Source organism: Marmota monax, unplaced genomic scaffold (genome assembly GCF_021218885.2).
Source record: "Marmota monax isolate L192 unplaced genomic scaffold, Marmota_monax_Labrador192_F-V1.1 WCK01_AAM20220418_F8-fsc00157, whole genome shotgun sequence".
NCBI lineage: Eukaryota > Metazoa > Chordata > Mammalia > Rodentia > Sciuridae > Marmota > Marmota monax.
This window is the reverse complement of record NW_026694573.1, coordinates 825,214-842,570: the sequence shown is the minus strand read 5'-3', so window position 1 is coordinate 842,570 and position 17,357 is coordinate 825,214. Positions and strand designations below refer to the sequence as shown.

The 17,357-nt window shown below is 49.4% G+C and overlaps 2 protein-coding genes across 2 annotated transcripts in view; one reads left to right on the top strand and one right to left on the bottom strand.

Moving 5' to 3' along the window:
• Cdc45 (cell division cycle 45) overlaps positions 1-7,597 on the top strand; it is a 31,759-nt gene extending 24,162 nt beyond the window's left edge. The window contains exons 14-19 of the mRNA XM_046421052.2: positions 1,781-1,919; positions 1,998-2,081; positions 4,224-4,342; positions 4,515-4,591; positions 5,853-5,918; positions 7,466-7,597. Of these exons, the coding sequence (XP_046277008.1) occupies positions 1,781-1,919; positions 1,998-2,081; positions 4,224-4,342; positions 4,515-4,591; positions 5,853-5,917 (484 nt within the window). The 3' untranslated portion in view covers position 5,918; positions 7,466-7,597. The remainder of the gene's footprint in view (positions 1-1,780; positions 1,920-1,997; positions 2,082-4,223; positions 4,343-4,514; positions 4,592-5,852; positions 5,919-7,465) is intronic.
• A 3,114-nt stretch (positions 7,598-10,711) lies between these two features.
• Positions 10,712-12,301, bottom strand: Cldn5 (claudin 5). Its single transcript, XM_046421056.2, has one exon. It carries the CDS (start codon positions 12,018-12,020, stop codon positions 11,364-11,366), a length of 657 nt encoding a protein of 218 aa, XP_046277012.1. The 5' UTR covers positions 12,021-12,301; the 3' UTR covers positions 10,712-11,363.
• Between the last annotated feature and the right edge of the window lie 5,056 nt (positions 12,302-17,357).

Here is a 17,357-nt window from a genome sequence, read left to right as displayed (position 1 = left end):
CATTTCCTTTATCGCTAATAATGTTGAACATCTTTTCATGTTGGTCTATCATGTTTGGAGATTTGTTTGTTAGAGTACTTTACCTATTTTTAAATTAGATATTTGTCTTTTTATTATTGAATTATGAAAGTTATTTTACCTGTACTAAATACAAGTCCTTTAGCAGGTATATAATTTGCAAATATTTTTCTTATCCTGTGGGTTAACTTTTCACTTTAATAGTGTCCTTTGAATCACAGGTTTTAAATTTTGATGATGTCTAGATTATCTGTTTTTTCCCTTTGTTTCTTATGCTTTTTGTGGCATAACTAAGAAACTATTGCCTAATAGAAGAATACAAAGATTTCACAGTGTTTTAAAAATTTTGTGGTTTTAGCTCTTACATTAGATGTCTGATTTATTTGAGGTTATGTTTTGTGTTTGGTGTAATGAAGAGATCTAACTTAATTCCTTTGCATATATATGGGCATCCTCTTGTCCCAGCACTGTTTGTTGAAAAAAATGATTTGTTCTCCCTTTGAATTATTTTAACATCTGTGTGGAAAATCAACTAGTTCACCATAAATGTGAGGATTTATTTCTAGATTCTCAGTTTGCTTCCAACATCCATGTCTATCCTAAAAAGTATCACATTTTGATTTGATTACCGTAGCTTTGTGGCAGAGTTTGAAACTGGAAAATGTGAGTGTTCCAATTTTCCCTTTTTTGAGATTGTGTTGACTAGACTGGTAACTTGAATTTCCATATAAATATTTGGACAACCTTGCCAATTCTTGCAAAGAATATTTAATCTGTAGATCAATTTTGTGATTATTGCCATGATAGCAGAGTATGAACTTTATGTTTAAAATTAAACTTATTCCTAAATATTTGGACTTCTTTTTCTTCATTTTTAGTTTACTTATTGTTATTATGTAGAAATACAACTTATTTTTGTACATTTTTAAGTTTTCATTTTGAGACAGGGTCTTCCTAAGGTGACCTGGAATCTTCCAAATTGAGAATGACATTGAAAATTGTCATTCTTTCAAGCACCAGGCTCAGATTTTTCATTTTAGCCCTCTGGGGCCAGTGCTCAGAATAGCTGAATATGTACCTATTTTAAAAAGCTGTTAAGAGCAGTTATGAAATGCATATGGTAAGACGGTTCATGAGTGTAGTTGGTATAGAATTCTTAGATAGGGCATTGGACATTGTCTTTCTTTCATGTGCCAGACTTAGATTCTCAAGTGGTTTGATGTACTTTATATTTAGGAAGGGTATTGTGGAATCTTGGCTGACCTCTGAGTACCTGGCCTCCAGCTTGCTGGCCAGAAGGCATCACTTTATCTTGGTGGATTGGAGGTATCACACTTGGGACTTCTGTCAGACACAGCTTTGCTTGAGGGCCCTAAACAGAGGATTCATTTCTTGTTCAGAAGGGAACTCTCCCTTTCTGGGAAGAAGAGTAAAAATCCATCTATTGGGCAGAAGGGTCTCCTGTCTTTCCCTCTAGCCCTTGCCCAAGCCTCCCCTCTGTCAAAGCCTTCCAGGTACCTTCCTCAGACCACCTTTTGTATGATCTTCAGTCTCCTATCTTCTGATGGCATCACCCTTTCTTACTTCCATTACAGTAGTTTATTCATTTTTTCCTTCCTTTTATGTGAAGGGGAACTTAGCAGGCAAAAAAGGCAAACTTTTATCCATAAAGCCCTTCTTGAGCCAGGAATCCAAGCAATCTATTTGTGACTTGATATTTTACCAATAGGCAATGCCCAAAGCAGCGTTTGCCCTATTTCAGGAGTAACCTGGACAAATTGTACCTTGGCTTGGAACTCGCCAAGAAGCAGCTAAGAGCCACCCAGCAGACCATCGCCAGCTGCCTCTGCACCAACCTTGTCATCTCTCAGGGGCCTTTCCTCTACTGCTCCCTTATGGAGGTTAGTCTTTCCTCAATGCATAGGTACTGGGCCATGCCTACTGATGGCCTCCAATGACTATCTCTCTCTCCCTCCCAGGGCACTCCAGATGTCATGTTATTCTCCAAGCCAGCATCTCTGAGCCTGCTCAGCAAACACCTGCTCAAGTCCTTTGTGTGTTCGGTAAGAATCTAGGCACATGGGGCTATGGGTGCAGGCATGCAGATGCTTGGTAAGCACTCTGGACTAGGTGTTAGATGGTGGCTAAGGTTACCTGTGGCTGTTCAGCAGCTGTGGGAGCTGGACTTGTCCCTTTTTCTGAACTATATTGTTTTTCAGCTGACCTCTAAAAACCTTCCAGTTTCCACAAGCTCTAATTTCATCACTCATTGTTCATATGGACGAATAGAGGAGCCCACACAGAGCAGTGGGGCAGGTCAGAAAATCATGGAATTGGTTGTAACACAGACTTGCTTTCCATTGAAAGTTTGTCTTCTAGGCTAACTTTCTGCATGTGAATTTGTCTTCTTTTGGCCTAACTTTGCTTTGATTTGGAGCACATGCCTAACTTGGGTGGTATTTAGGCAGAGATCCTTAAACAGCTAACATCAGGCTATCAGGCTCTTCCCAGGCATAATTGTAAAAAGGATGGTCCCAACACATTTCAGTAATCAAAGTCTTACTCTGCTTCAGGATGAGGGTTTACTCTGGGAGATATTCTAAATAAAATGTGTAATAGGAAGTTAAAATTCGCTCATGCCACTAAACTAACCTACAGAATAATTATATGAATGTTGGCTAGCCTTCAGTATTGATGGGTTCTGCCTCCTTGGATTCAACCAACCTTGGATCAAAAATATTTTGAAAGGGGTGTAGTTCAGTGGTAGAGCACTTGCCTAACCATGGATGAGGCCCTGGATTTGACCCCTACCACTACAGAAAAACAAAACAGAATGTGCAATGTATGTATGTATAATTTTTTGTTATTGTTTGGGAAAAAATTTCAGAATTTCAAAGATCAAAATTCATTCTTCACTGAGTACTATGCTGGATCCATGTAAGTGAAGTGATATGCATTGTTTTATAAGCAGTCTGTAGAGATATTTAAATACATAAGAAGACATGCATAGATTCTAAGCAAATACTGAACCATTTTATGTAAGGGACTTGAGATCCTTGGGTTTTGGTATCCATGGAGGGCTCTGAAACCAATCCCCTGACTGAAATGACTATATGTCAAAAGGTGAACTAGAAATAAAAAATGAGCTTTGAAATCCTCTAGGCTTGATTCAGATCTCAGTCTCCTTCATTTGTCAGTTATGTGATATGAAATGAATTATCGGATCTCTGAGCCTCTGTTTCCTCATCTGTAAAACAGTGAACAAATATGTACTTCACAGGATTCATTTAGTTATCAGACATTGATTGAATAACCATTAGGCCCTGTTTTCATAGAGTGGCCAACTGTCCCCATTCACATCCTGAGACTCCCCTTGATCCTGTACAAACCAGGGCAGTCGGTTACCTTGGTTGAAAGATAAGGTTGCTGTGGAAATGGCACTGAGATGACACTCAGAGTCTCTGTTCTGAGGGAATGCTAGTGTAGCAAGGGGACACAAGAGGAGTGAGGATGTTTTTGCCCTCATTAAGGAGTATTTTGGGCTCCTCCAAACTCCTATGGTGAAATCTAAAACCCAGCATATCTCAGAATATCACTAGATTTGAAGACAGGGCATTCAAAGAGGTAACAGGCCCTGCTGTTCCTTGCCCACACTGTGGCTTTTGCCCCTGGTGATGGCTGCCCCTCTGAGCAGTTTCAGGTAGAGGCACATGCTACAGAGAGGAAGGAGCAGGATGAAGTGGGACTGTTGGACAAAGGGACATTCCTAGAGAAGGCAACAGGTGCAGCAGGACCTAAAGGAAGTGATGGGGCATATAGCAAGGGCAAAGCCCCTGTAAGGAACAAGCAGGGCACGTGGGATTGGGATGGTGGATAACAGGAGGCTGGAGCCAAAACATCAGGTGGGGACTCTGGCATGTCCTCTGGTGACAGGAGAGTCCCTATAGTTTCTGAGGAGTAGCCTGACACTGTTGGTACTCCTGAACCCTGAATGATATACTCTGCCCTGTGGTATCAGTGGCACCCTTGGGCCCACTATGCCTTGCCCACACTGTGGAAGATGACCCTATCTTGGTGGGAAAGTAATCTTCAGGGCAGAACTATAAGGCTGGAGCTGGCTCTGAAACCAAACCTCTGAATGGAATGACTATGTCAAAAGATGAATTAGAGACAAAACTTGACTGAGGATGTCCTTGTCTCTACAGACAAAGAACCGACGCTGCAAGCTTTTGCCCCTGGTGATGGCTGCCCCTCTGAGCACAGAGCAGGGCACAGTGACGGTAGTAGGTATCCCCCCAGAGACCGACGGTTCTGACCGAAAAAAGTGAGTGGCTTCCTCTTGTCTTGGGTTGGTAGAGTTGGGGAGCCTTGGACTCCATCTTGTCATGTTGGCCCATCAGCCTCACTGAATCAAGTGACATTTATCTTCCTACATCTGTCACAGTGGGCATAGATGGAAAGGGTCCCATTGCAAGAGGCCTTTTTTTCCCCCACAGCTTTTTTGGACGGGCCTTTGAGAAAGCAGCAGAAAGCACCAGCTCCCGGACACTGCACAACCATTTTGACCTCTCAGGTGAGTGTCTCTGCCTTTTGGCCACACTTCCATCTGTCCCTGGAAAGAGGCACATTGACATTGCCAAAGGTGCCTGGCCAACAGCCTTCCTCTCTTCTTGAAACTAGCCCCAGGCAAAGCAGCTCCCAGTTGCTCTAGGGATTTGGGAGCCCAGCTTTAGACTTACATTCCTGCCCTGAAGATCATTTTCCCACCAAATCAGGATCATCTTCCACAGTGTGGGCAAGGAACAGCAGGGCCTGTTACCTCTTTGAATGCCCTGTCTTCAAATCTAGTGATATTCTGAGATATGCTGGGTTTTAGATTTCACCATAGGAGTTTGGAGAAGCCCAAAATACTCCTTAGTACTTCTTTATATCCTAGAAAGGTCCTTTTTCTTATACCACCACCCTGTGTCCTTACAAGTCACTGTCCCAGGAGACCCAGTCTGTATTCAAATTCCCTGAACAGTCTCAGAACCTGCTTCCTTATGCCATAGCCGTCATGGCTGTGGTGCTGTGTAGTTTCAGTCTATTCTATGTAGCATGTGTTGTGGGAAAGGTTGTCTCCAGGAAGATTTGGGATTGAAAGCTGCCTGGTTTCCCCTGAGGTTTGGACAGCTGGAGAGGGGTATGGGGAATGAAGTGTAGCTAGTACCTGCTTTCGTGGGCTGGGCATGGGACTCCTGGGGTAGTGGCCTACAGCGTGAACTGCTCCAAAACCAGACCAGCCCTGTTCCAGAGCTCAGTGTTGCTCTTTGATCAGGATCCATGTGTTTGGCTGAACCTGATGGACCTTCAAGATTCAGGCAGTTTGTATTGTATCCCCTTCTTACAGAAGAGGACACTAAATCTGAGGCATAGGCAGAGTAGGGCAGGAGGTTTAGGTCTCCCACAACCCACTCTGGGGGAAGGCACCTGTGCTGGATGGGGTGGAAAGGCCCGTCCCTTTTCAGGTCTGTATTACTCTGAGTTGATACATCTCCTATGTCTCCTCTATAGCCTGTCATTGCTGATACCTAGCTGCCCAGAGGATCTTCCCCACGGGCCATGGCTCTGGCCTTTCCCTAGTGCAGCCAGCAGGTCTAAGGATCAAATACAGTGAGATGGAGAAATGGAATCAAATAGTCTAGAATATTACAGGCCATGGAAGAGCCTATACAGTTTGGAATGTAGTAGAAGGCTGCTTAGGTCTAAGAGTGTCAGGAAGAGGGAGTTCACGTTTCTTGCCTTGTTTTTCTCACTCCTCCCTTCTCACAAGATGTTTTTCTTTCATTACTTAGTAATTGAGCTGAAGGCTGAGGATCGGAGCAAGTTCCTGGATGCCCTTGTCTCCCTGCTGTCCTGAGGTGAGCTGGGGGGAAGATTGGGGTCCTCAAGATGACCTGGCTTCCTGCCTTATCACAGCCCTATCCTGAGTCCCAGCTTTGTCCTTCCTCAATGGAGTCTTTTACTTGGGTTTCAGATGGGTTTTTGAGAAGATTTGGGACCAATATATTTTTTCCAAGAATGCCTGTCCTTAGGCCGCCAGCAGGGCCACAATGGGGCATTTTTTAGGAACCTAATTTCATTAAATCCTGTTAATCTCTTCAGAAAGACCTGGCATTCGCCCTCTGCTGACCACACCATGGGATTGGGCATTGCATGTGGGACACTTGGGACACACAAACTCTCTGGCTCTGCCCTCAGAGGTCACCTAGAGCCTCCTGCTCCCACAGCCTTCATGTCAGGCTCTGTGCTGGAGTCTACAGAGCCAACTATCTGGGCTTTGGTGTACTCGATGTTTGAAAAAGCAAAGTTGTTGGCAGCTGCTCAGCTGCAAATTACAAAATGTCACGAGCCTTCACCAGTGAATGGCTGTCCTAAGAGGCTCATTGTGAGCCACCAACAAGCCACTGTGACCCAAGATACCTCCCCAGCCAGGTTCTCCCTACTGTCCCACATACCACCTCTTTCTTGAAGGTCCTTTGGGAAGTGGGGATAGGCAACCTTTTCTGTGTGACCGTTTGTTATCCCAGAGCTTCTACAGTGAATACTCTTGCTAGCCCTAGGCCGGAGTCTATTGCTGTGGCAGATGACCCTGCCAAGGCTCTGATGTAGAGGGTCTCCTGAGACAAGTAGTCCTCTCTGCTCCCCCTATCCATGGTGAGCTGAAAAACACAGGGGACAGAGACCAGAATAGTATAGGGGGTCTTGGGGACCCTGTAGTCCATCCCTCCGAGGGGCTTAAATGTACAGGACCATATTGGGGGAACAGGTTCTGGGTTCTCAGTGAGGTCTGTGTTATCTATCAGCAGTGACTTTGAGCCTGAGTATATTTGGCTGATACCCTTAGACAGTGAGTTGGGAGCATGAGTACCCGGCTCTTTATTTGGGAGCAGAGGTGTAAGGTTACATATGGGAGCTCTCAGGCAGTGGACCTGCATTGGAGGCAGACCTCTTCCTTGCAATCTGATATCAACCCTGCTGTGTGCATCCTGCTGGCCAGGCAGGGGTGAGGTGCCTAATGGGAGGTGGGAAAATGCTGCATGCTGAGGGATAAAGGGGGCAAGAGATGGGGAACTGGCCAGGCAAAGTAAGGAGAGAAGCCTCAGTAAGGTGCCATGGGGCCACCCTAGAAAGATAAACAGCTAAGTGGGGTCTTCCAAGAAAGAAAGTGTTTGGGGCCCCCGAGGGCATTCGGGGCTCTCATGTGGACAGCTCAAATCCCAGCAGAGAATGATGGGTACCTTGGTGGATCTGGGGTGGCTTTCTATCCTGGGGATACCTGCCCTCACCCCTGGGGTTGAGGCTGCTCAAAAGCAGCAGCCCAGCAAGCCAGAGGGAAGGCCTGGGCAGTTTGTTACATTTGAGACATCAGACTTGTTTGAAACCTTTTTTTCCTTTTCTTTTCCAGAATTTGATTTCTTCAGAAATGACCTCCTTCTCTTTATTTATATTTAATTGGCTTTTATTTAGATTTTAAATTATGGGTATAGTTTGAGATGCAGGGATAGTGGCTTTTAATGGAATAAAATACTTATTTTAAGTTCTGTTTCCCCATTAATGCTCTGCTCTTGGGGCCAGCACTTAGATGTGCCCTGAACCTTCCTTCCTTGGGTCCACGGGAGGCTTGGTCCTTTGTCCCCAGCATCCTCCATGCCAGGAAGCACAGAGATGTGCCTCCCCCTCCTCCACACCCTAAGGACCCTATCATCTAGACCTCTCAATGGTAGTAGGAAGCTGGGCCCTACAGCACCAGAGTCTGGGATCTCCTCATGATACCTGCACCAACCACTGTCCAGCAAGATCAAATGGGACCTGGTTCTACCTGTCTACCACTTCCTTCTGTCTGGCTGGCCTTGTCAACATTGTAAGTCTGTGTGGGTTTTGTCAGTCTACTGGTGTGGTTGAGTTGGTCACTCGGCTACCTCAGTCACGGGCGGGTAGAGACATGGAGTCAATACACAGACACCAGGAGCTGATAAGCTGGTGAGAGAGCAGGCAGGTGGCAACCTCAGCTGATGTCCAGCAGCTCACTTAATGTGGAAGTGATTACAATTGATACAGAATGCATCTTCCAATCATACATAAGCAAGCAGGTTATATAACATCTAGAAACCAATCATCTTATGTCTAATGTAACTGCGCTATGATGAAGCTCTAAATATTGCTACGTGATGGGAAGCAGTCTGGAAGGATCTTTGTCCCTAGGGGAGGGGCCGTTATGAGTCAGGGGTTTCATGCCCTGAAGCATCTAACTCTAGGTTTCCTGGCCTGGTAGCTTCGCAACGCAGACCTCAAGCACTGAGGATGTAGTTTCACTGATGGCTTGCTAGAGCAGAGCGCCCCATCCTGCAGATGTTCTTATCAGGCCTGTATGAGCGTAGGTTTTTCCTAACACTCTGAGTTGCTCATAGCTGGTAGCTGCAAAGTGAAAGTTATTCCAACAAGTCTGCCCTCTTGACCACCCTCTAATACACACACTGGCCCTTGCCTCATCATTCAGTATCTGTCCAGGTGTCCTGATCTCTGCTGACAAGCAGTGGGCATACCATTCTGCAGAAAAGGAAAACAGCAAAGGGAAGGCTTCAGGCCAGGAAGGACCTGACTGGTTGAGCATGTCACAAGTAGAGACACTATATCCCCGAGGCCCAGCTGTAGGCATCAGCCACATCCTGGACACAGAAGTTCCAAACTGAATGGGAATTCAGCATCTTCCACAACATTCAGGGCAGCAAGGACTTCCTAGTTAGGGAAGTCCTGGGGTTAGTTCCTCCACCCTTCCTAGATGTCTCCTGAGCACCAGAGGAGAGGGTGGTTCCTTCCCTTCCTATTGAAGAGAGTTGTTAACACAAATCTGTGGCCACTGCCAGGGGACATGGGTGCTGGGGAAATAGGCAGGCTGGCGGGAAATATCCACCGTGAGGCATTTGGGCTGCTGGAGGTGGGGTATTTAGCATTTGACAGTCCTTAGGCAGGTTGTACATCAGTGGGGAAAAGCCTGCAACGAGTGGTTTGGCAATGAGGACACAGATAGGTGGGGTGCCCTTGAAAAGGACAGTGGGGTCAACTGGATTGGAGGCTAGCTCCTTTCCTCTGACTTCTAGTGGTACCATTGATCATGAGTTGGAGTTTACCCAGGCCTTTCCTGGCTTGGATCAGGCAGGTCTGTCTCCCCAGGCCCTCAAGCTGCTCACCCTAGCCATTTGGAAAAGCTTAGAGGTTGTACAGCTGCCCTTCCATATTCTGTACTCTGGAAAAGGGTTTGTGTGGGATGAGCCACCTCAGGATAGCCTCAGGGCTCAGCTCTGGGCTGAACACCTTCTTGGACTCCCACACTACTAGGCCCCAGCTACCAGGTGTAATCATATAAGAACCTTTGCTTTGGCACCACCCAGGATCATGCTCTAGTATCATATACTTATAAACTCAAGGTCTGTTTCTGGTCCCTGCTACCCAGGCCCAGGTTCAGGCCCTGCTGAGGACCTCTGGGTAGTGGGGCCCTCACTGTAGCTTCCATTGATGAGGACTTAGGCCATCAGAAAGTTCAACCTCCCCAGAATTTCCACCTGCTGGCTCCCCTGTGACTTACTGGAATTTACCCTGAGCACTTCTGAGCCCACATCCTTAGGGCTCTTTCTCCTCCCTAGGATGGGGAACCTGGCCAGGCTTGGGAGGCTCCTCACTATTATTGGACATGACCCAAGCATTTCTGGGCAGAGCTCTAGAGGCTAGGTTGGAGGCAGATGCCAAGCCTTCCTGCTGGCTGGGCCTGAAGCACCTTGCTCTCCCCTCCCCCACTGCTCTATTCATCTCCTGGTCTTTTGGTAGAAAGTAAAAGTGCACAAATTCAAAGTGCCTAAAACAGGGTTAGAAACTATGATTTTTCCAAATAGAATAGATCGCTCTGCCCTGCCCTTCTGGAACAGCTCCCACCAACACAAAAGGTAGGAAGGGCCACACAGTCTGTATCAGATTGGTCTGCCTGCCAGGCAGCAGGGTAGGCAGAGACCCTACACAGAGCCATGCTGTGACTGGCAGAGGAGCCAGGACAAGGGGCTGGAGCAGAGCTGAGGTAGTCTGGGCAACAGGCCTCTTCTCCCCATGGCAACACTGTTGTCCCTCCAGCAAACCTTGCTAGAACGAACACATCCTGGATTCACTCCTTCCCACCCTGCTGTTGGAAAGGGCCTGATTGGCTTTGTGCAGATGTCTGGCTGCTTGATGTTACTCAGAGCTAGGCAAGCCATGGAAGGGCAGGTAGAAAACCTCATTTTGGTTCATAGGGGGATTGTGTCTTTTCTGGGGGAAGCAACCAGGCTGCCCACCCTCGGTACTTCCCACATTTCAAGTCCCCACTTCCCAGTCTTTTGCTGGGTATTTCAGCCTGATCCTCTACTAGGGTCTGCCTCCATCCCTCCCAACTGTGGCCTCATGACAGCCTCTTCCCATCTTCCTAGGTTGTGGTGATCTAGGTTGTTTGTCTCCCACCTGGTGGGAGGGTGATGAGGTGGCAGGAAGGACTAGGGAAAAGATCATGGAGCCCTAGGGAGCAGCCCTGAGAGGTCCTCATAGGAGACTTCAGAGAGGAGTCTGCGGATGGGTGGGTGAATGGAGGTGCTGGGCACAGGGATAACTAAACAGAGGACAGTACGCAGGCCAGAGTGTTAAAACCATTTACTAAGCAAATTCTTAACCTCCCGACCCCCACCCCAGCTGCAAAGAGGGCAGTGCCCCAGCTCATGTTCTGGTGCCTGCAAGCCTCGCCTGTGGTGGGGAGAATGATGGGTGTGAGACAGGGAGGTCCAAGCCAAGTCCCTCGGTCCCTTGAGCCCAAGCGCCGAGAAAAAAGGCTGTTTTTTACACGTCCCTTCAGCAGCCCAGATTTGGGACTGTGGGCTCTGCTCTAACGAATTCAGGCAAAGCTGCAGGGAACTAAGGCAGCATGCAAGACCCCACCCACCCACCCAGGGTCGGGAAGGAATTGGCATCTGCAGTGCCCACTCGGCCGAAGGAAGCCAAGAGTCCTACCCACGTCATAGTCACCTCAGCGCGTGGAAAAGAAAACTATAAAGTCCTCACAAGTACGCGTCGTCTGTTTAGTACAGGGCGAGGGCCAGAGCTTGGTTGGTGGAGGTCACAGAGAACGGGGTTCGGACCCTGGCAGGTCCTGTCAGTACGCAGAGCCAGATGTTCCACGATCTGTGCGCGGCTCAACCCTACCGCGGCTGCCGTCCGTGCGCTGCGCTTCGGTCTGGTTCTTCCGTTCGCTCGCTTGGCTGCCGGGAGGGACACCGCTGTACCCTGCGCCTTCAGACGTAGTTCTTCTTGTCGTAGTCACCGCTGGCCGTCGGCCGCCGTGGCGCAGAATACTTGACTGGAAAGCTGAGGTCCGGGCGGCCAGCGCAGACCCAGGCTCCGCAGCACACGAGGCCGCCACCGCACATGAGCAAAGCAGAGGCCGCCCACCCGATGTACAAGGCAGCACCCAGCTCATACTTCTGTGACACTGGCACCGCCGGGTCGTAGAACTCACGGACTACGATGTTGGCGAACCAGCAGAGTGGCACGAGTGCCAGCAGCCCGCACAGCGCATAAAGCACCCCGCCTGTGAGAGCCACGCGGGCTTTAGCTGGGCCTGGGGCCACACAGGTAGTGCACTGTGCGCCCGCCAGGCTTACGAAGAGCGCAACCAGCGCCAGTAGCACCGCGCCGACGGTGAGCGCCCTCGCCGCCTGCACCTCGGTGCTCAGTGCCAGCACAGACTCATACACCTTGCACTGCATGTGCCCTGTGCTCTGCACCACACATGACATCCACAGCCCCTTCCATGTGGTCTGCGCTGTCACGATGTTGTGGTCCAGGAAGGCGGTCACCTGCCACATGGGCAGTCCGCATGCCAGTATCAGGCCTACCCAGCCCACTAGGCACAGCACCAGACCCAAAATTTCTAACGCTGCCGACCCCATGTCTGGAGGCGAGGTGCGCGCGCTCTGGCCCCTGGGCCTCCCGGAGCGAGCCTCACTGCTTTGGCGATGCGACTCGGCGCCCTGCGCCCACCCTAGTACCCTGGTTCGTTTGCGCCCACTCAGCCACCTCACCACTAGCAGTCTGCTTACCCTGCGGGCCTGCGGCACTGCCTCAACTCTGCAGGAGCCTCTTGGGGGCCCACCTTTTGAAGTCTCGGGGGGCGGACTCTGCTTCCGGGACCCAAACTCACAGACCACTGCAGCCAATCCATTCGCTGGCCATCAGCCCGCAACCAATCCCAGGCTTCCCTTAACCCCACCCCTCACCCCCCGCCCCGCCAGCTGGAGTTAAGTGAACAATTGCGCTTGAGGGTAGCCGACGGCGCCCCGGCCGCTTTCGGCCCAGCCCCTACCTCAGAGCCCCAACCCTGCTGTTGTCCTAGTCGCGGTGTGGCCCATTCTGGGATGGTCTGGAGCGAACCACCTCTTGCATGTGCCGGACCTGCCACTTTAAGAGATATATAACCTCCAGCCTGTACAGTACCACGCCTACATCTCGAACTCTGATGGTCCTTCCCACCCGGACCAACTGCATTCATCCCCGACCAAGGTCTGCAGGAGCCTCCTATCCCAACACCACCGCGAAGAGGCCTGGTGCGGGGGGAGGGCGGTGTCACAGGTCCTTCTCTTCTCTCAGGTGAGACACCTAGGTCTGCCTTCAGAGTCTGCCCTGTAGTCCAAACTAGGCGCGTTTTCTGCACTCTCATTCTCCAGTGCATCTCTGAGTCCGAGGCAGAGCTATAGTGATCGGTCCCAGGATCCCAAATTCAAAATCCTGCCCAACACCACCACCTTCATGCCTCCCTGGAGCCTCAGACTCTATCCCAAAGTGGGCGGCGCAGGGGACTTTCCTGAATAACCCTACTTTACCCCTGTGAGGGAGGGGAGCTTCCATAGCCCTCAACTTTTGCCTGGCTGTTCCTTTTCCCGTGATGATGCCCATCCCCCATTCTTTGAGGCCCAGCTCAGGCAACACCACTTCAGGAAGTCCCTAGTGTTCCTCAGTTACCCAGCGTATAGGCTGTGCTCCCATGGGCAGCAGTGGCCCCATGCTGGGCAGCCTACTCCGGGTCCTTGAACAGAAGAAACAAAGGGACACAAAAGGACTGTGTCCTGCCCTCCCACTAGTGTCGGTGATGCCCTGCCACCCCAGCCCCCAGGCCACCTTCCGGAAGCCAACTTGGAGTTTCCTGACCAGGAGGAAGAGCCCCCATCCTCGCTGGAGGAGGGAGGTGCGGGATTTCCGGGCATTCTTCTGCACAATGGCCCAGCCATTTCTTGAAAGGTCCACTGGGGTGGACACATTGAGCCCCCTGAGGCTCAGGTGGGGGCACCAGACCCCACAGCCCACAAACCCATGGGGGCACCAGCCCCTTTCCAGCAGTCCCTCCCCATTCCCTGAAGGCTCCTTTGTTTTCAACCAAGTCTGGACTGTCAGCCCTGGACTGAGACTGCAGGATACATTTTTTTTCTCTGGTCCAAAGTGCTCAGGCCCTCCACAGAGAAGGGATGATATTGTTGATGCCAATCACAGACATGGGGGCTTTGATAGATCTCTCCCTCACAGGGCCCAGATTCCTTCTCTTAAGGTGGCTCTGAGGGCTGGGGATTTGGCTCAAGCGGTAGCTCGCTTGCCTGGCATGTGTGCGGCCCGGGTTCGAGCCTCAGCACCACATACAAACAAAGATGTTGTGTCTGCCGAAAAAAAAACTAAAAAATAAATATTAAAAAGTTCTCTTAAAAAAAAAAAAAAAAAAGGTGGCTCTGAATGGAGTAAATGAGATAAGACCAGTGCCTGGTTCATCCCATCTGGGGAGGTACTGAAGGCAAGTTTTCTGGGCCTTGGAATGGGGGTGGGGGCTGTCATTTTAGTCAGCTTTTTCACTGCTGTGACCAAAAGACCTGAGAAGAACAGTTTTAGAAGAGGAAGAGTTTATTTTAGGGCTCACAGTTTCAGTAATCTTAGCCCTTAGATGACCAACTCCATTCCTTGGGGCTGAGGTGAGGCAGAATATCATGGTGGAAGGGTGTGGTGGTGGAAAGCAGCTGGAATAGCTCTGCTCAACCAATACAAAATATATATCCCAGAGGCATGCCCCCAGAAAACCACCTCCTTTAGCCCTTACCTGCCTACAGTTACCATCCAGTTAATCCCTAGAGTGGATTAATACTGATTAGGTTAAGATTCTCATAACCCAATCATTTCACTCCTAAGCTTTCTTATATTGTCTTATACAAGAGCTTTTTGGGGGACACCTAATGTCTAAACCACAACATCTGTCATCCTCACTTGTCTCCATCCAATTTTTCCCTGAAAAGTGGGATACCTCCTCCCAACCACTCTGTAACTTGGTACTTTCTTCCTTCTGCAGACCTGTGGACTACTCCCTTTTTTGTAGGTAGGTCCTCCTTGATGTCCCCTTCCCTGTCCACTACAGGGGCCCATACTCTCAGTCCTGCTTCCCCTTGGCCCAATCCAGGGACCTCCCTAGCCTTCCCACCACCTTCAATGCTACCATCTTCTTGGGACAACTACTGCAGCCTTTTCAGGTCACACAGGGTTCACCCTTGCCCAGCTGTTCTATCCTGTCAGGCCCCTCTCCTGGATCATATGCAGGGGAGTATATCCCTGCCAGCTTAGCTGCCAGGCTCCGTGTGGCTCTGAGCACACACTTCATGCTCCAACAAGACTCACCTTCCTCTAAGTCTCAAACTGGTCTGTCTGGCATCCATGATCCCTCCTGTCTATAGTGCATTTTCTTCCACTTAATCCTCAATAGGGTGGTCATCTTCATGCATCAGTTCCAGGTAGGAGGCTACCTGCTACTCCTCCAGCTAGCTTGAGACTTCAACCAGCCCAAGACTCTCCCTTGGGCTATCTACTATTCTCCCTCTCTCCACCCCCATTCTGGCACCCCAGATGGCCCTAGTGAGCTCATGTCTCTCTGGTGTAGAATCTCAGGCTCCACATGTTGGTCATGGTCCTGACCTGCAGTAAAACCAGAGCCACTGCAGAGGCCTAGAGATGGCATCCAGGGTTGATTCTGCTCTCTTTAAACCTATCTCCAGATCAAGGATTGCCTCCAGTGGCACAGTTCAAATCACCAGGACATACCCACCATTCCTTCCTCTCATTGAGGAGCTGACCAACTACTGTGTGCCTGGCACTTTCTCTGCCAGAGCACACAGCACAAGAAGCTGAAGGAACTGACGATAAACCAATAACTGGTTAGGAAACAGATCAGTAAAGGCCTCTCAGAAGAAAGAAAGAAAAGTTTCAGCAGTCCCAGAAAGAAGTTTCCAGTAGAACAGAAGGAAGTGCTGGTGCAAGATCTTAAAAATGCTTAGGTGCATTTTGGGCTGGGGTGTAGCTCACCTAGCATGCATAAAGTCCTGGGTTCAATCCCCAGAAGCCCTCCCCAGAGCCCTGGGGTGGGGCTCTGCATCAGTTAAGGGGGTGGAGAGCAGAAGGAGGCAGGAGTGGCCAGAGTGCTGAGGTGGGACAGGGCCTTACAGGCCAAAGTCAGAAGGTGCCCAGGGCTGTTCAGGGATATGAATCCTGATCTCTGGTGAGGGGCTTCTAAGGCAAGCCTGGCCAAGGCCACCTGCTCTTTCACAGCTATTGTTCTGCTCTCCCAGGGGAAGTGCCACAGGATCTCATTAATTGTGTGAGAGAAAGACCTGAGTCTGCAGAAAAGCAAAGTTTATCTTGAGCAGCTGCTGGCTGACCCTGCCCCACAGGGATCCTTTGACCTTCCAAGGACAATCTAAGTTTAGGCTTCAAGTTCCTGAGGATTGAGTTTTTGGAGTTCCCAGTTAACAGATTTCATTTCAGGGGAAGTGAAAAACAGTATTCCTTCTATCTTTTGGCTTTGAAACAGTTAAGGATATTTCCCTCCAATTCAGCAGATGTTTACAGAATCTCTAAACACAGAGTGCTGCCTGAAACGCTTTCTTGGCAAGAGCCACTGCTCCTGCAGGCCTGAGGATAAAAGCTCGGGACCTCCTGTGTCACTGACAATTGGGCTGGGTGCCTGAAGTGTCCTGTGTGGGAGGACACAATTACCTGCGAAGCTATGAGGAGCACCCTGAGTGGGTACCCAGCCTCAGTTGTTGTTGATATTGTTATTTTCTGTGGCCAACAGCAGACATGGAGTCAGATTCACTCATACAAGCAGTCAAATTTCTAGTCTAGTGACCTGGTCTCTTTGTGCCTTAGTTTCCCCATTGATAATGAAGCCATCTGTTGTGGAGTTTATGAAGTTGCAGGAGAGGCTGATGCTAATCCTCAGACCTCCCCTGCCATTTCTGAGAGCCCTCCAGGTGGTAAGAATCACCCCCACCCACCTCCCTTGATTTCTTTCTTTCTTTTTTTTTTTTGGGGGGGGGGTACCAGGGATTGAACCCAGGGGTGCTTAATCACTGAGCCACATCCCCAGCCCCCATTTTTGTATTTTATTTAGAGACAGGGTCTCTCTGAGTTGCTTAGAGCCTTGTTAAGTTGCTGAGGCAGCCTTTGAACTTTCAATCCTCCTGCCTCAGCCTCCCAAGCTGATGGAATTTGTGTGCCACCACAACCAGCTGGCTCCTTTGATTTTAAGCTCATCTGAGCCCAGGCCCTTCTCTCAAGGTTGGTACTATTAGCTGTTTGTCAAAATCAGAGGCCACTGTACTTTAACTTCCTCAGTGGGTAGGTAAATGGGGGACAGAGTGCTCTAGCTGACAGAGCTGCCAAGTCCAGCAGATCTCTTACCCTTTCAAGGACCAACCAGATGTTGGTCTCTGCTTGGTCCAGGGCCTCCCTGCAGGATCTCTCAACTGAGGTCATGGTAAAGTGGAAGTGGTGCTCCAGGGCTTGGAAGCTGGCCTCCAGTCCCTTCACTCCTCACACCTGCAGCACTCCTGTGGCCTCTCTTCACCTTCCTTCTCTGCATGCTGTATTTTGCAACAATTTCATATTCTTCTTAAAATCTTGGAGTCATGGTAGATTCTCCTTTGTCACTTGGCATCATATCACAAACTCTTCCCTACTCTGTTAAAAACACCCTCATGATTGTTTGTTTCCAGCAGATCAGGATGGAATCAGTCTCTGCCACTCACAGGTGGGGTATGAACATGAGCAATTTGTTCTGAAGTTCTGTAAAGTGGAGATGATAAAGGGCTAAACATCAAAGGGTTGTGAAGGGGGCTTAGTGGAAAGTTCTTCCTGGCTCAAGATGGACCATGAACTGATGATAGGGGTTCAATATACTTGCCCCTCAGTATCTGTGGCAGTTG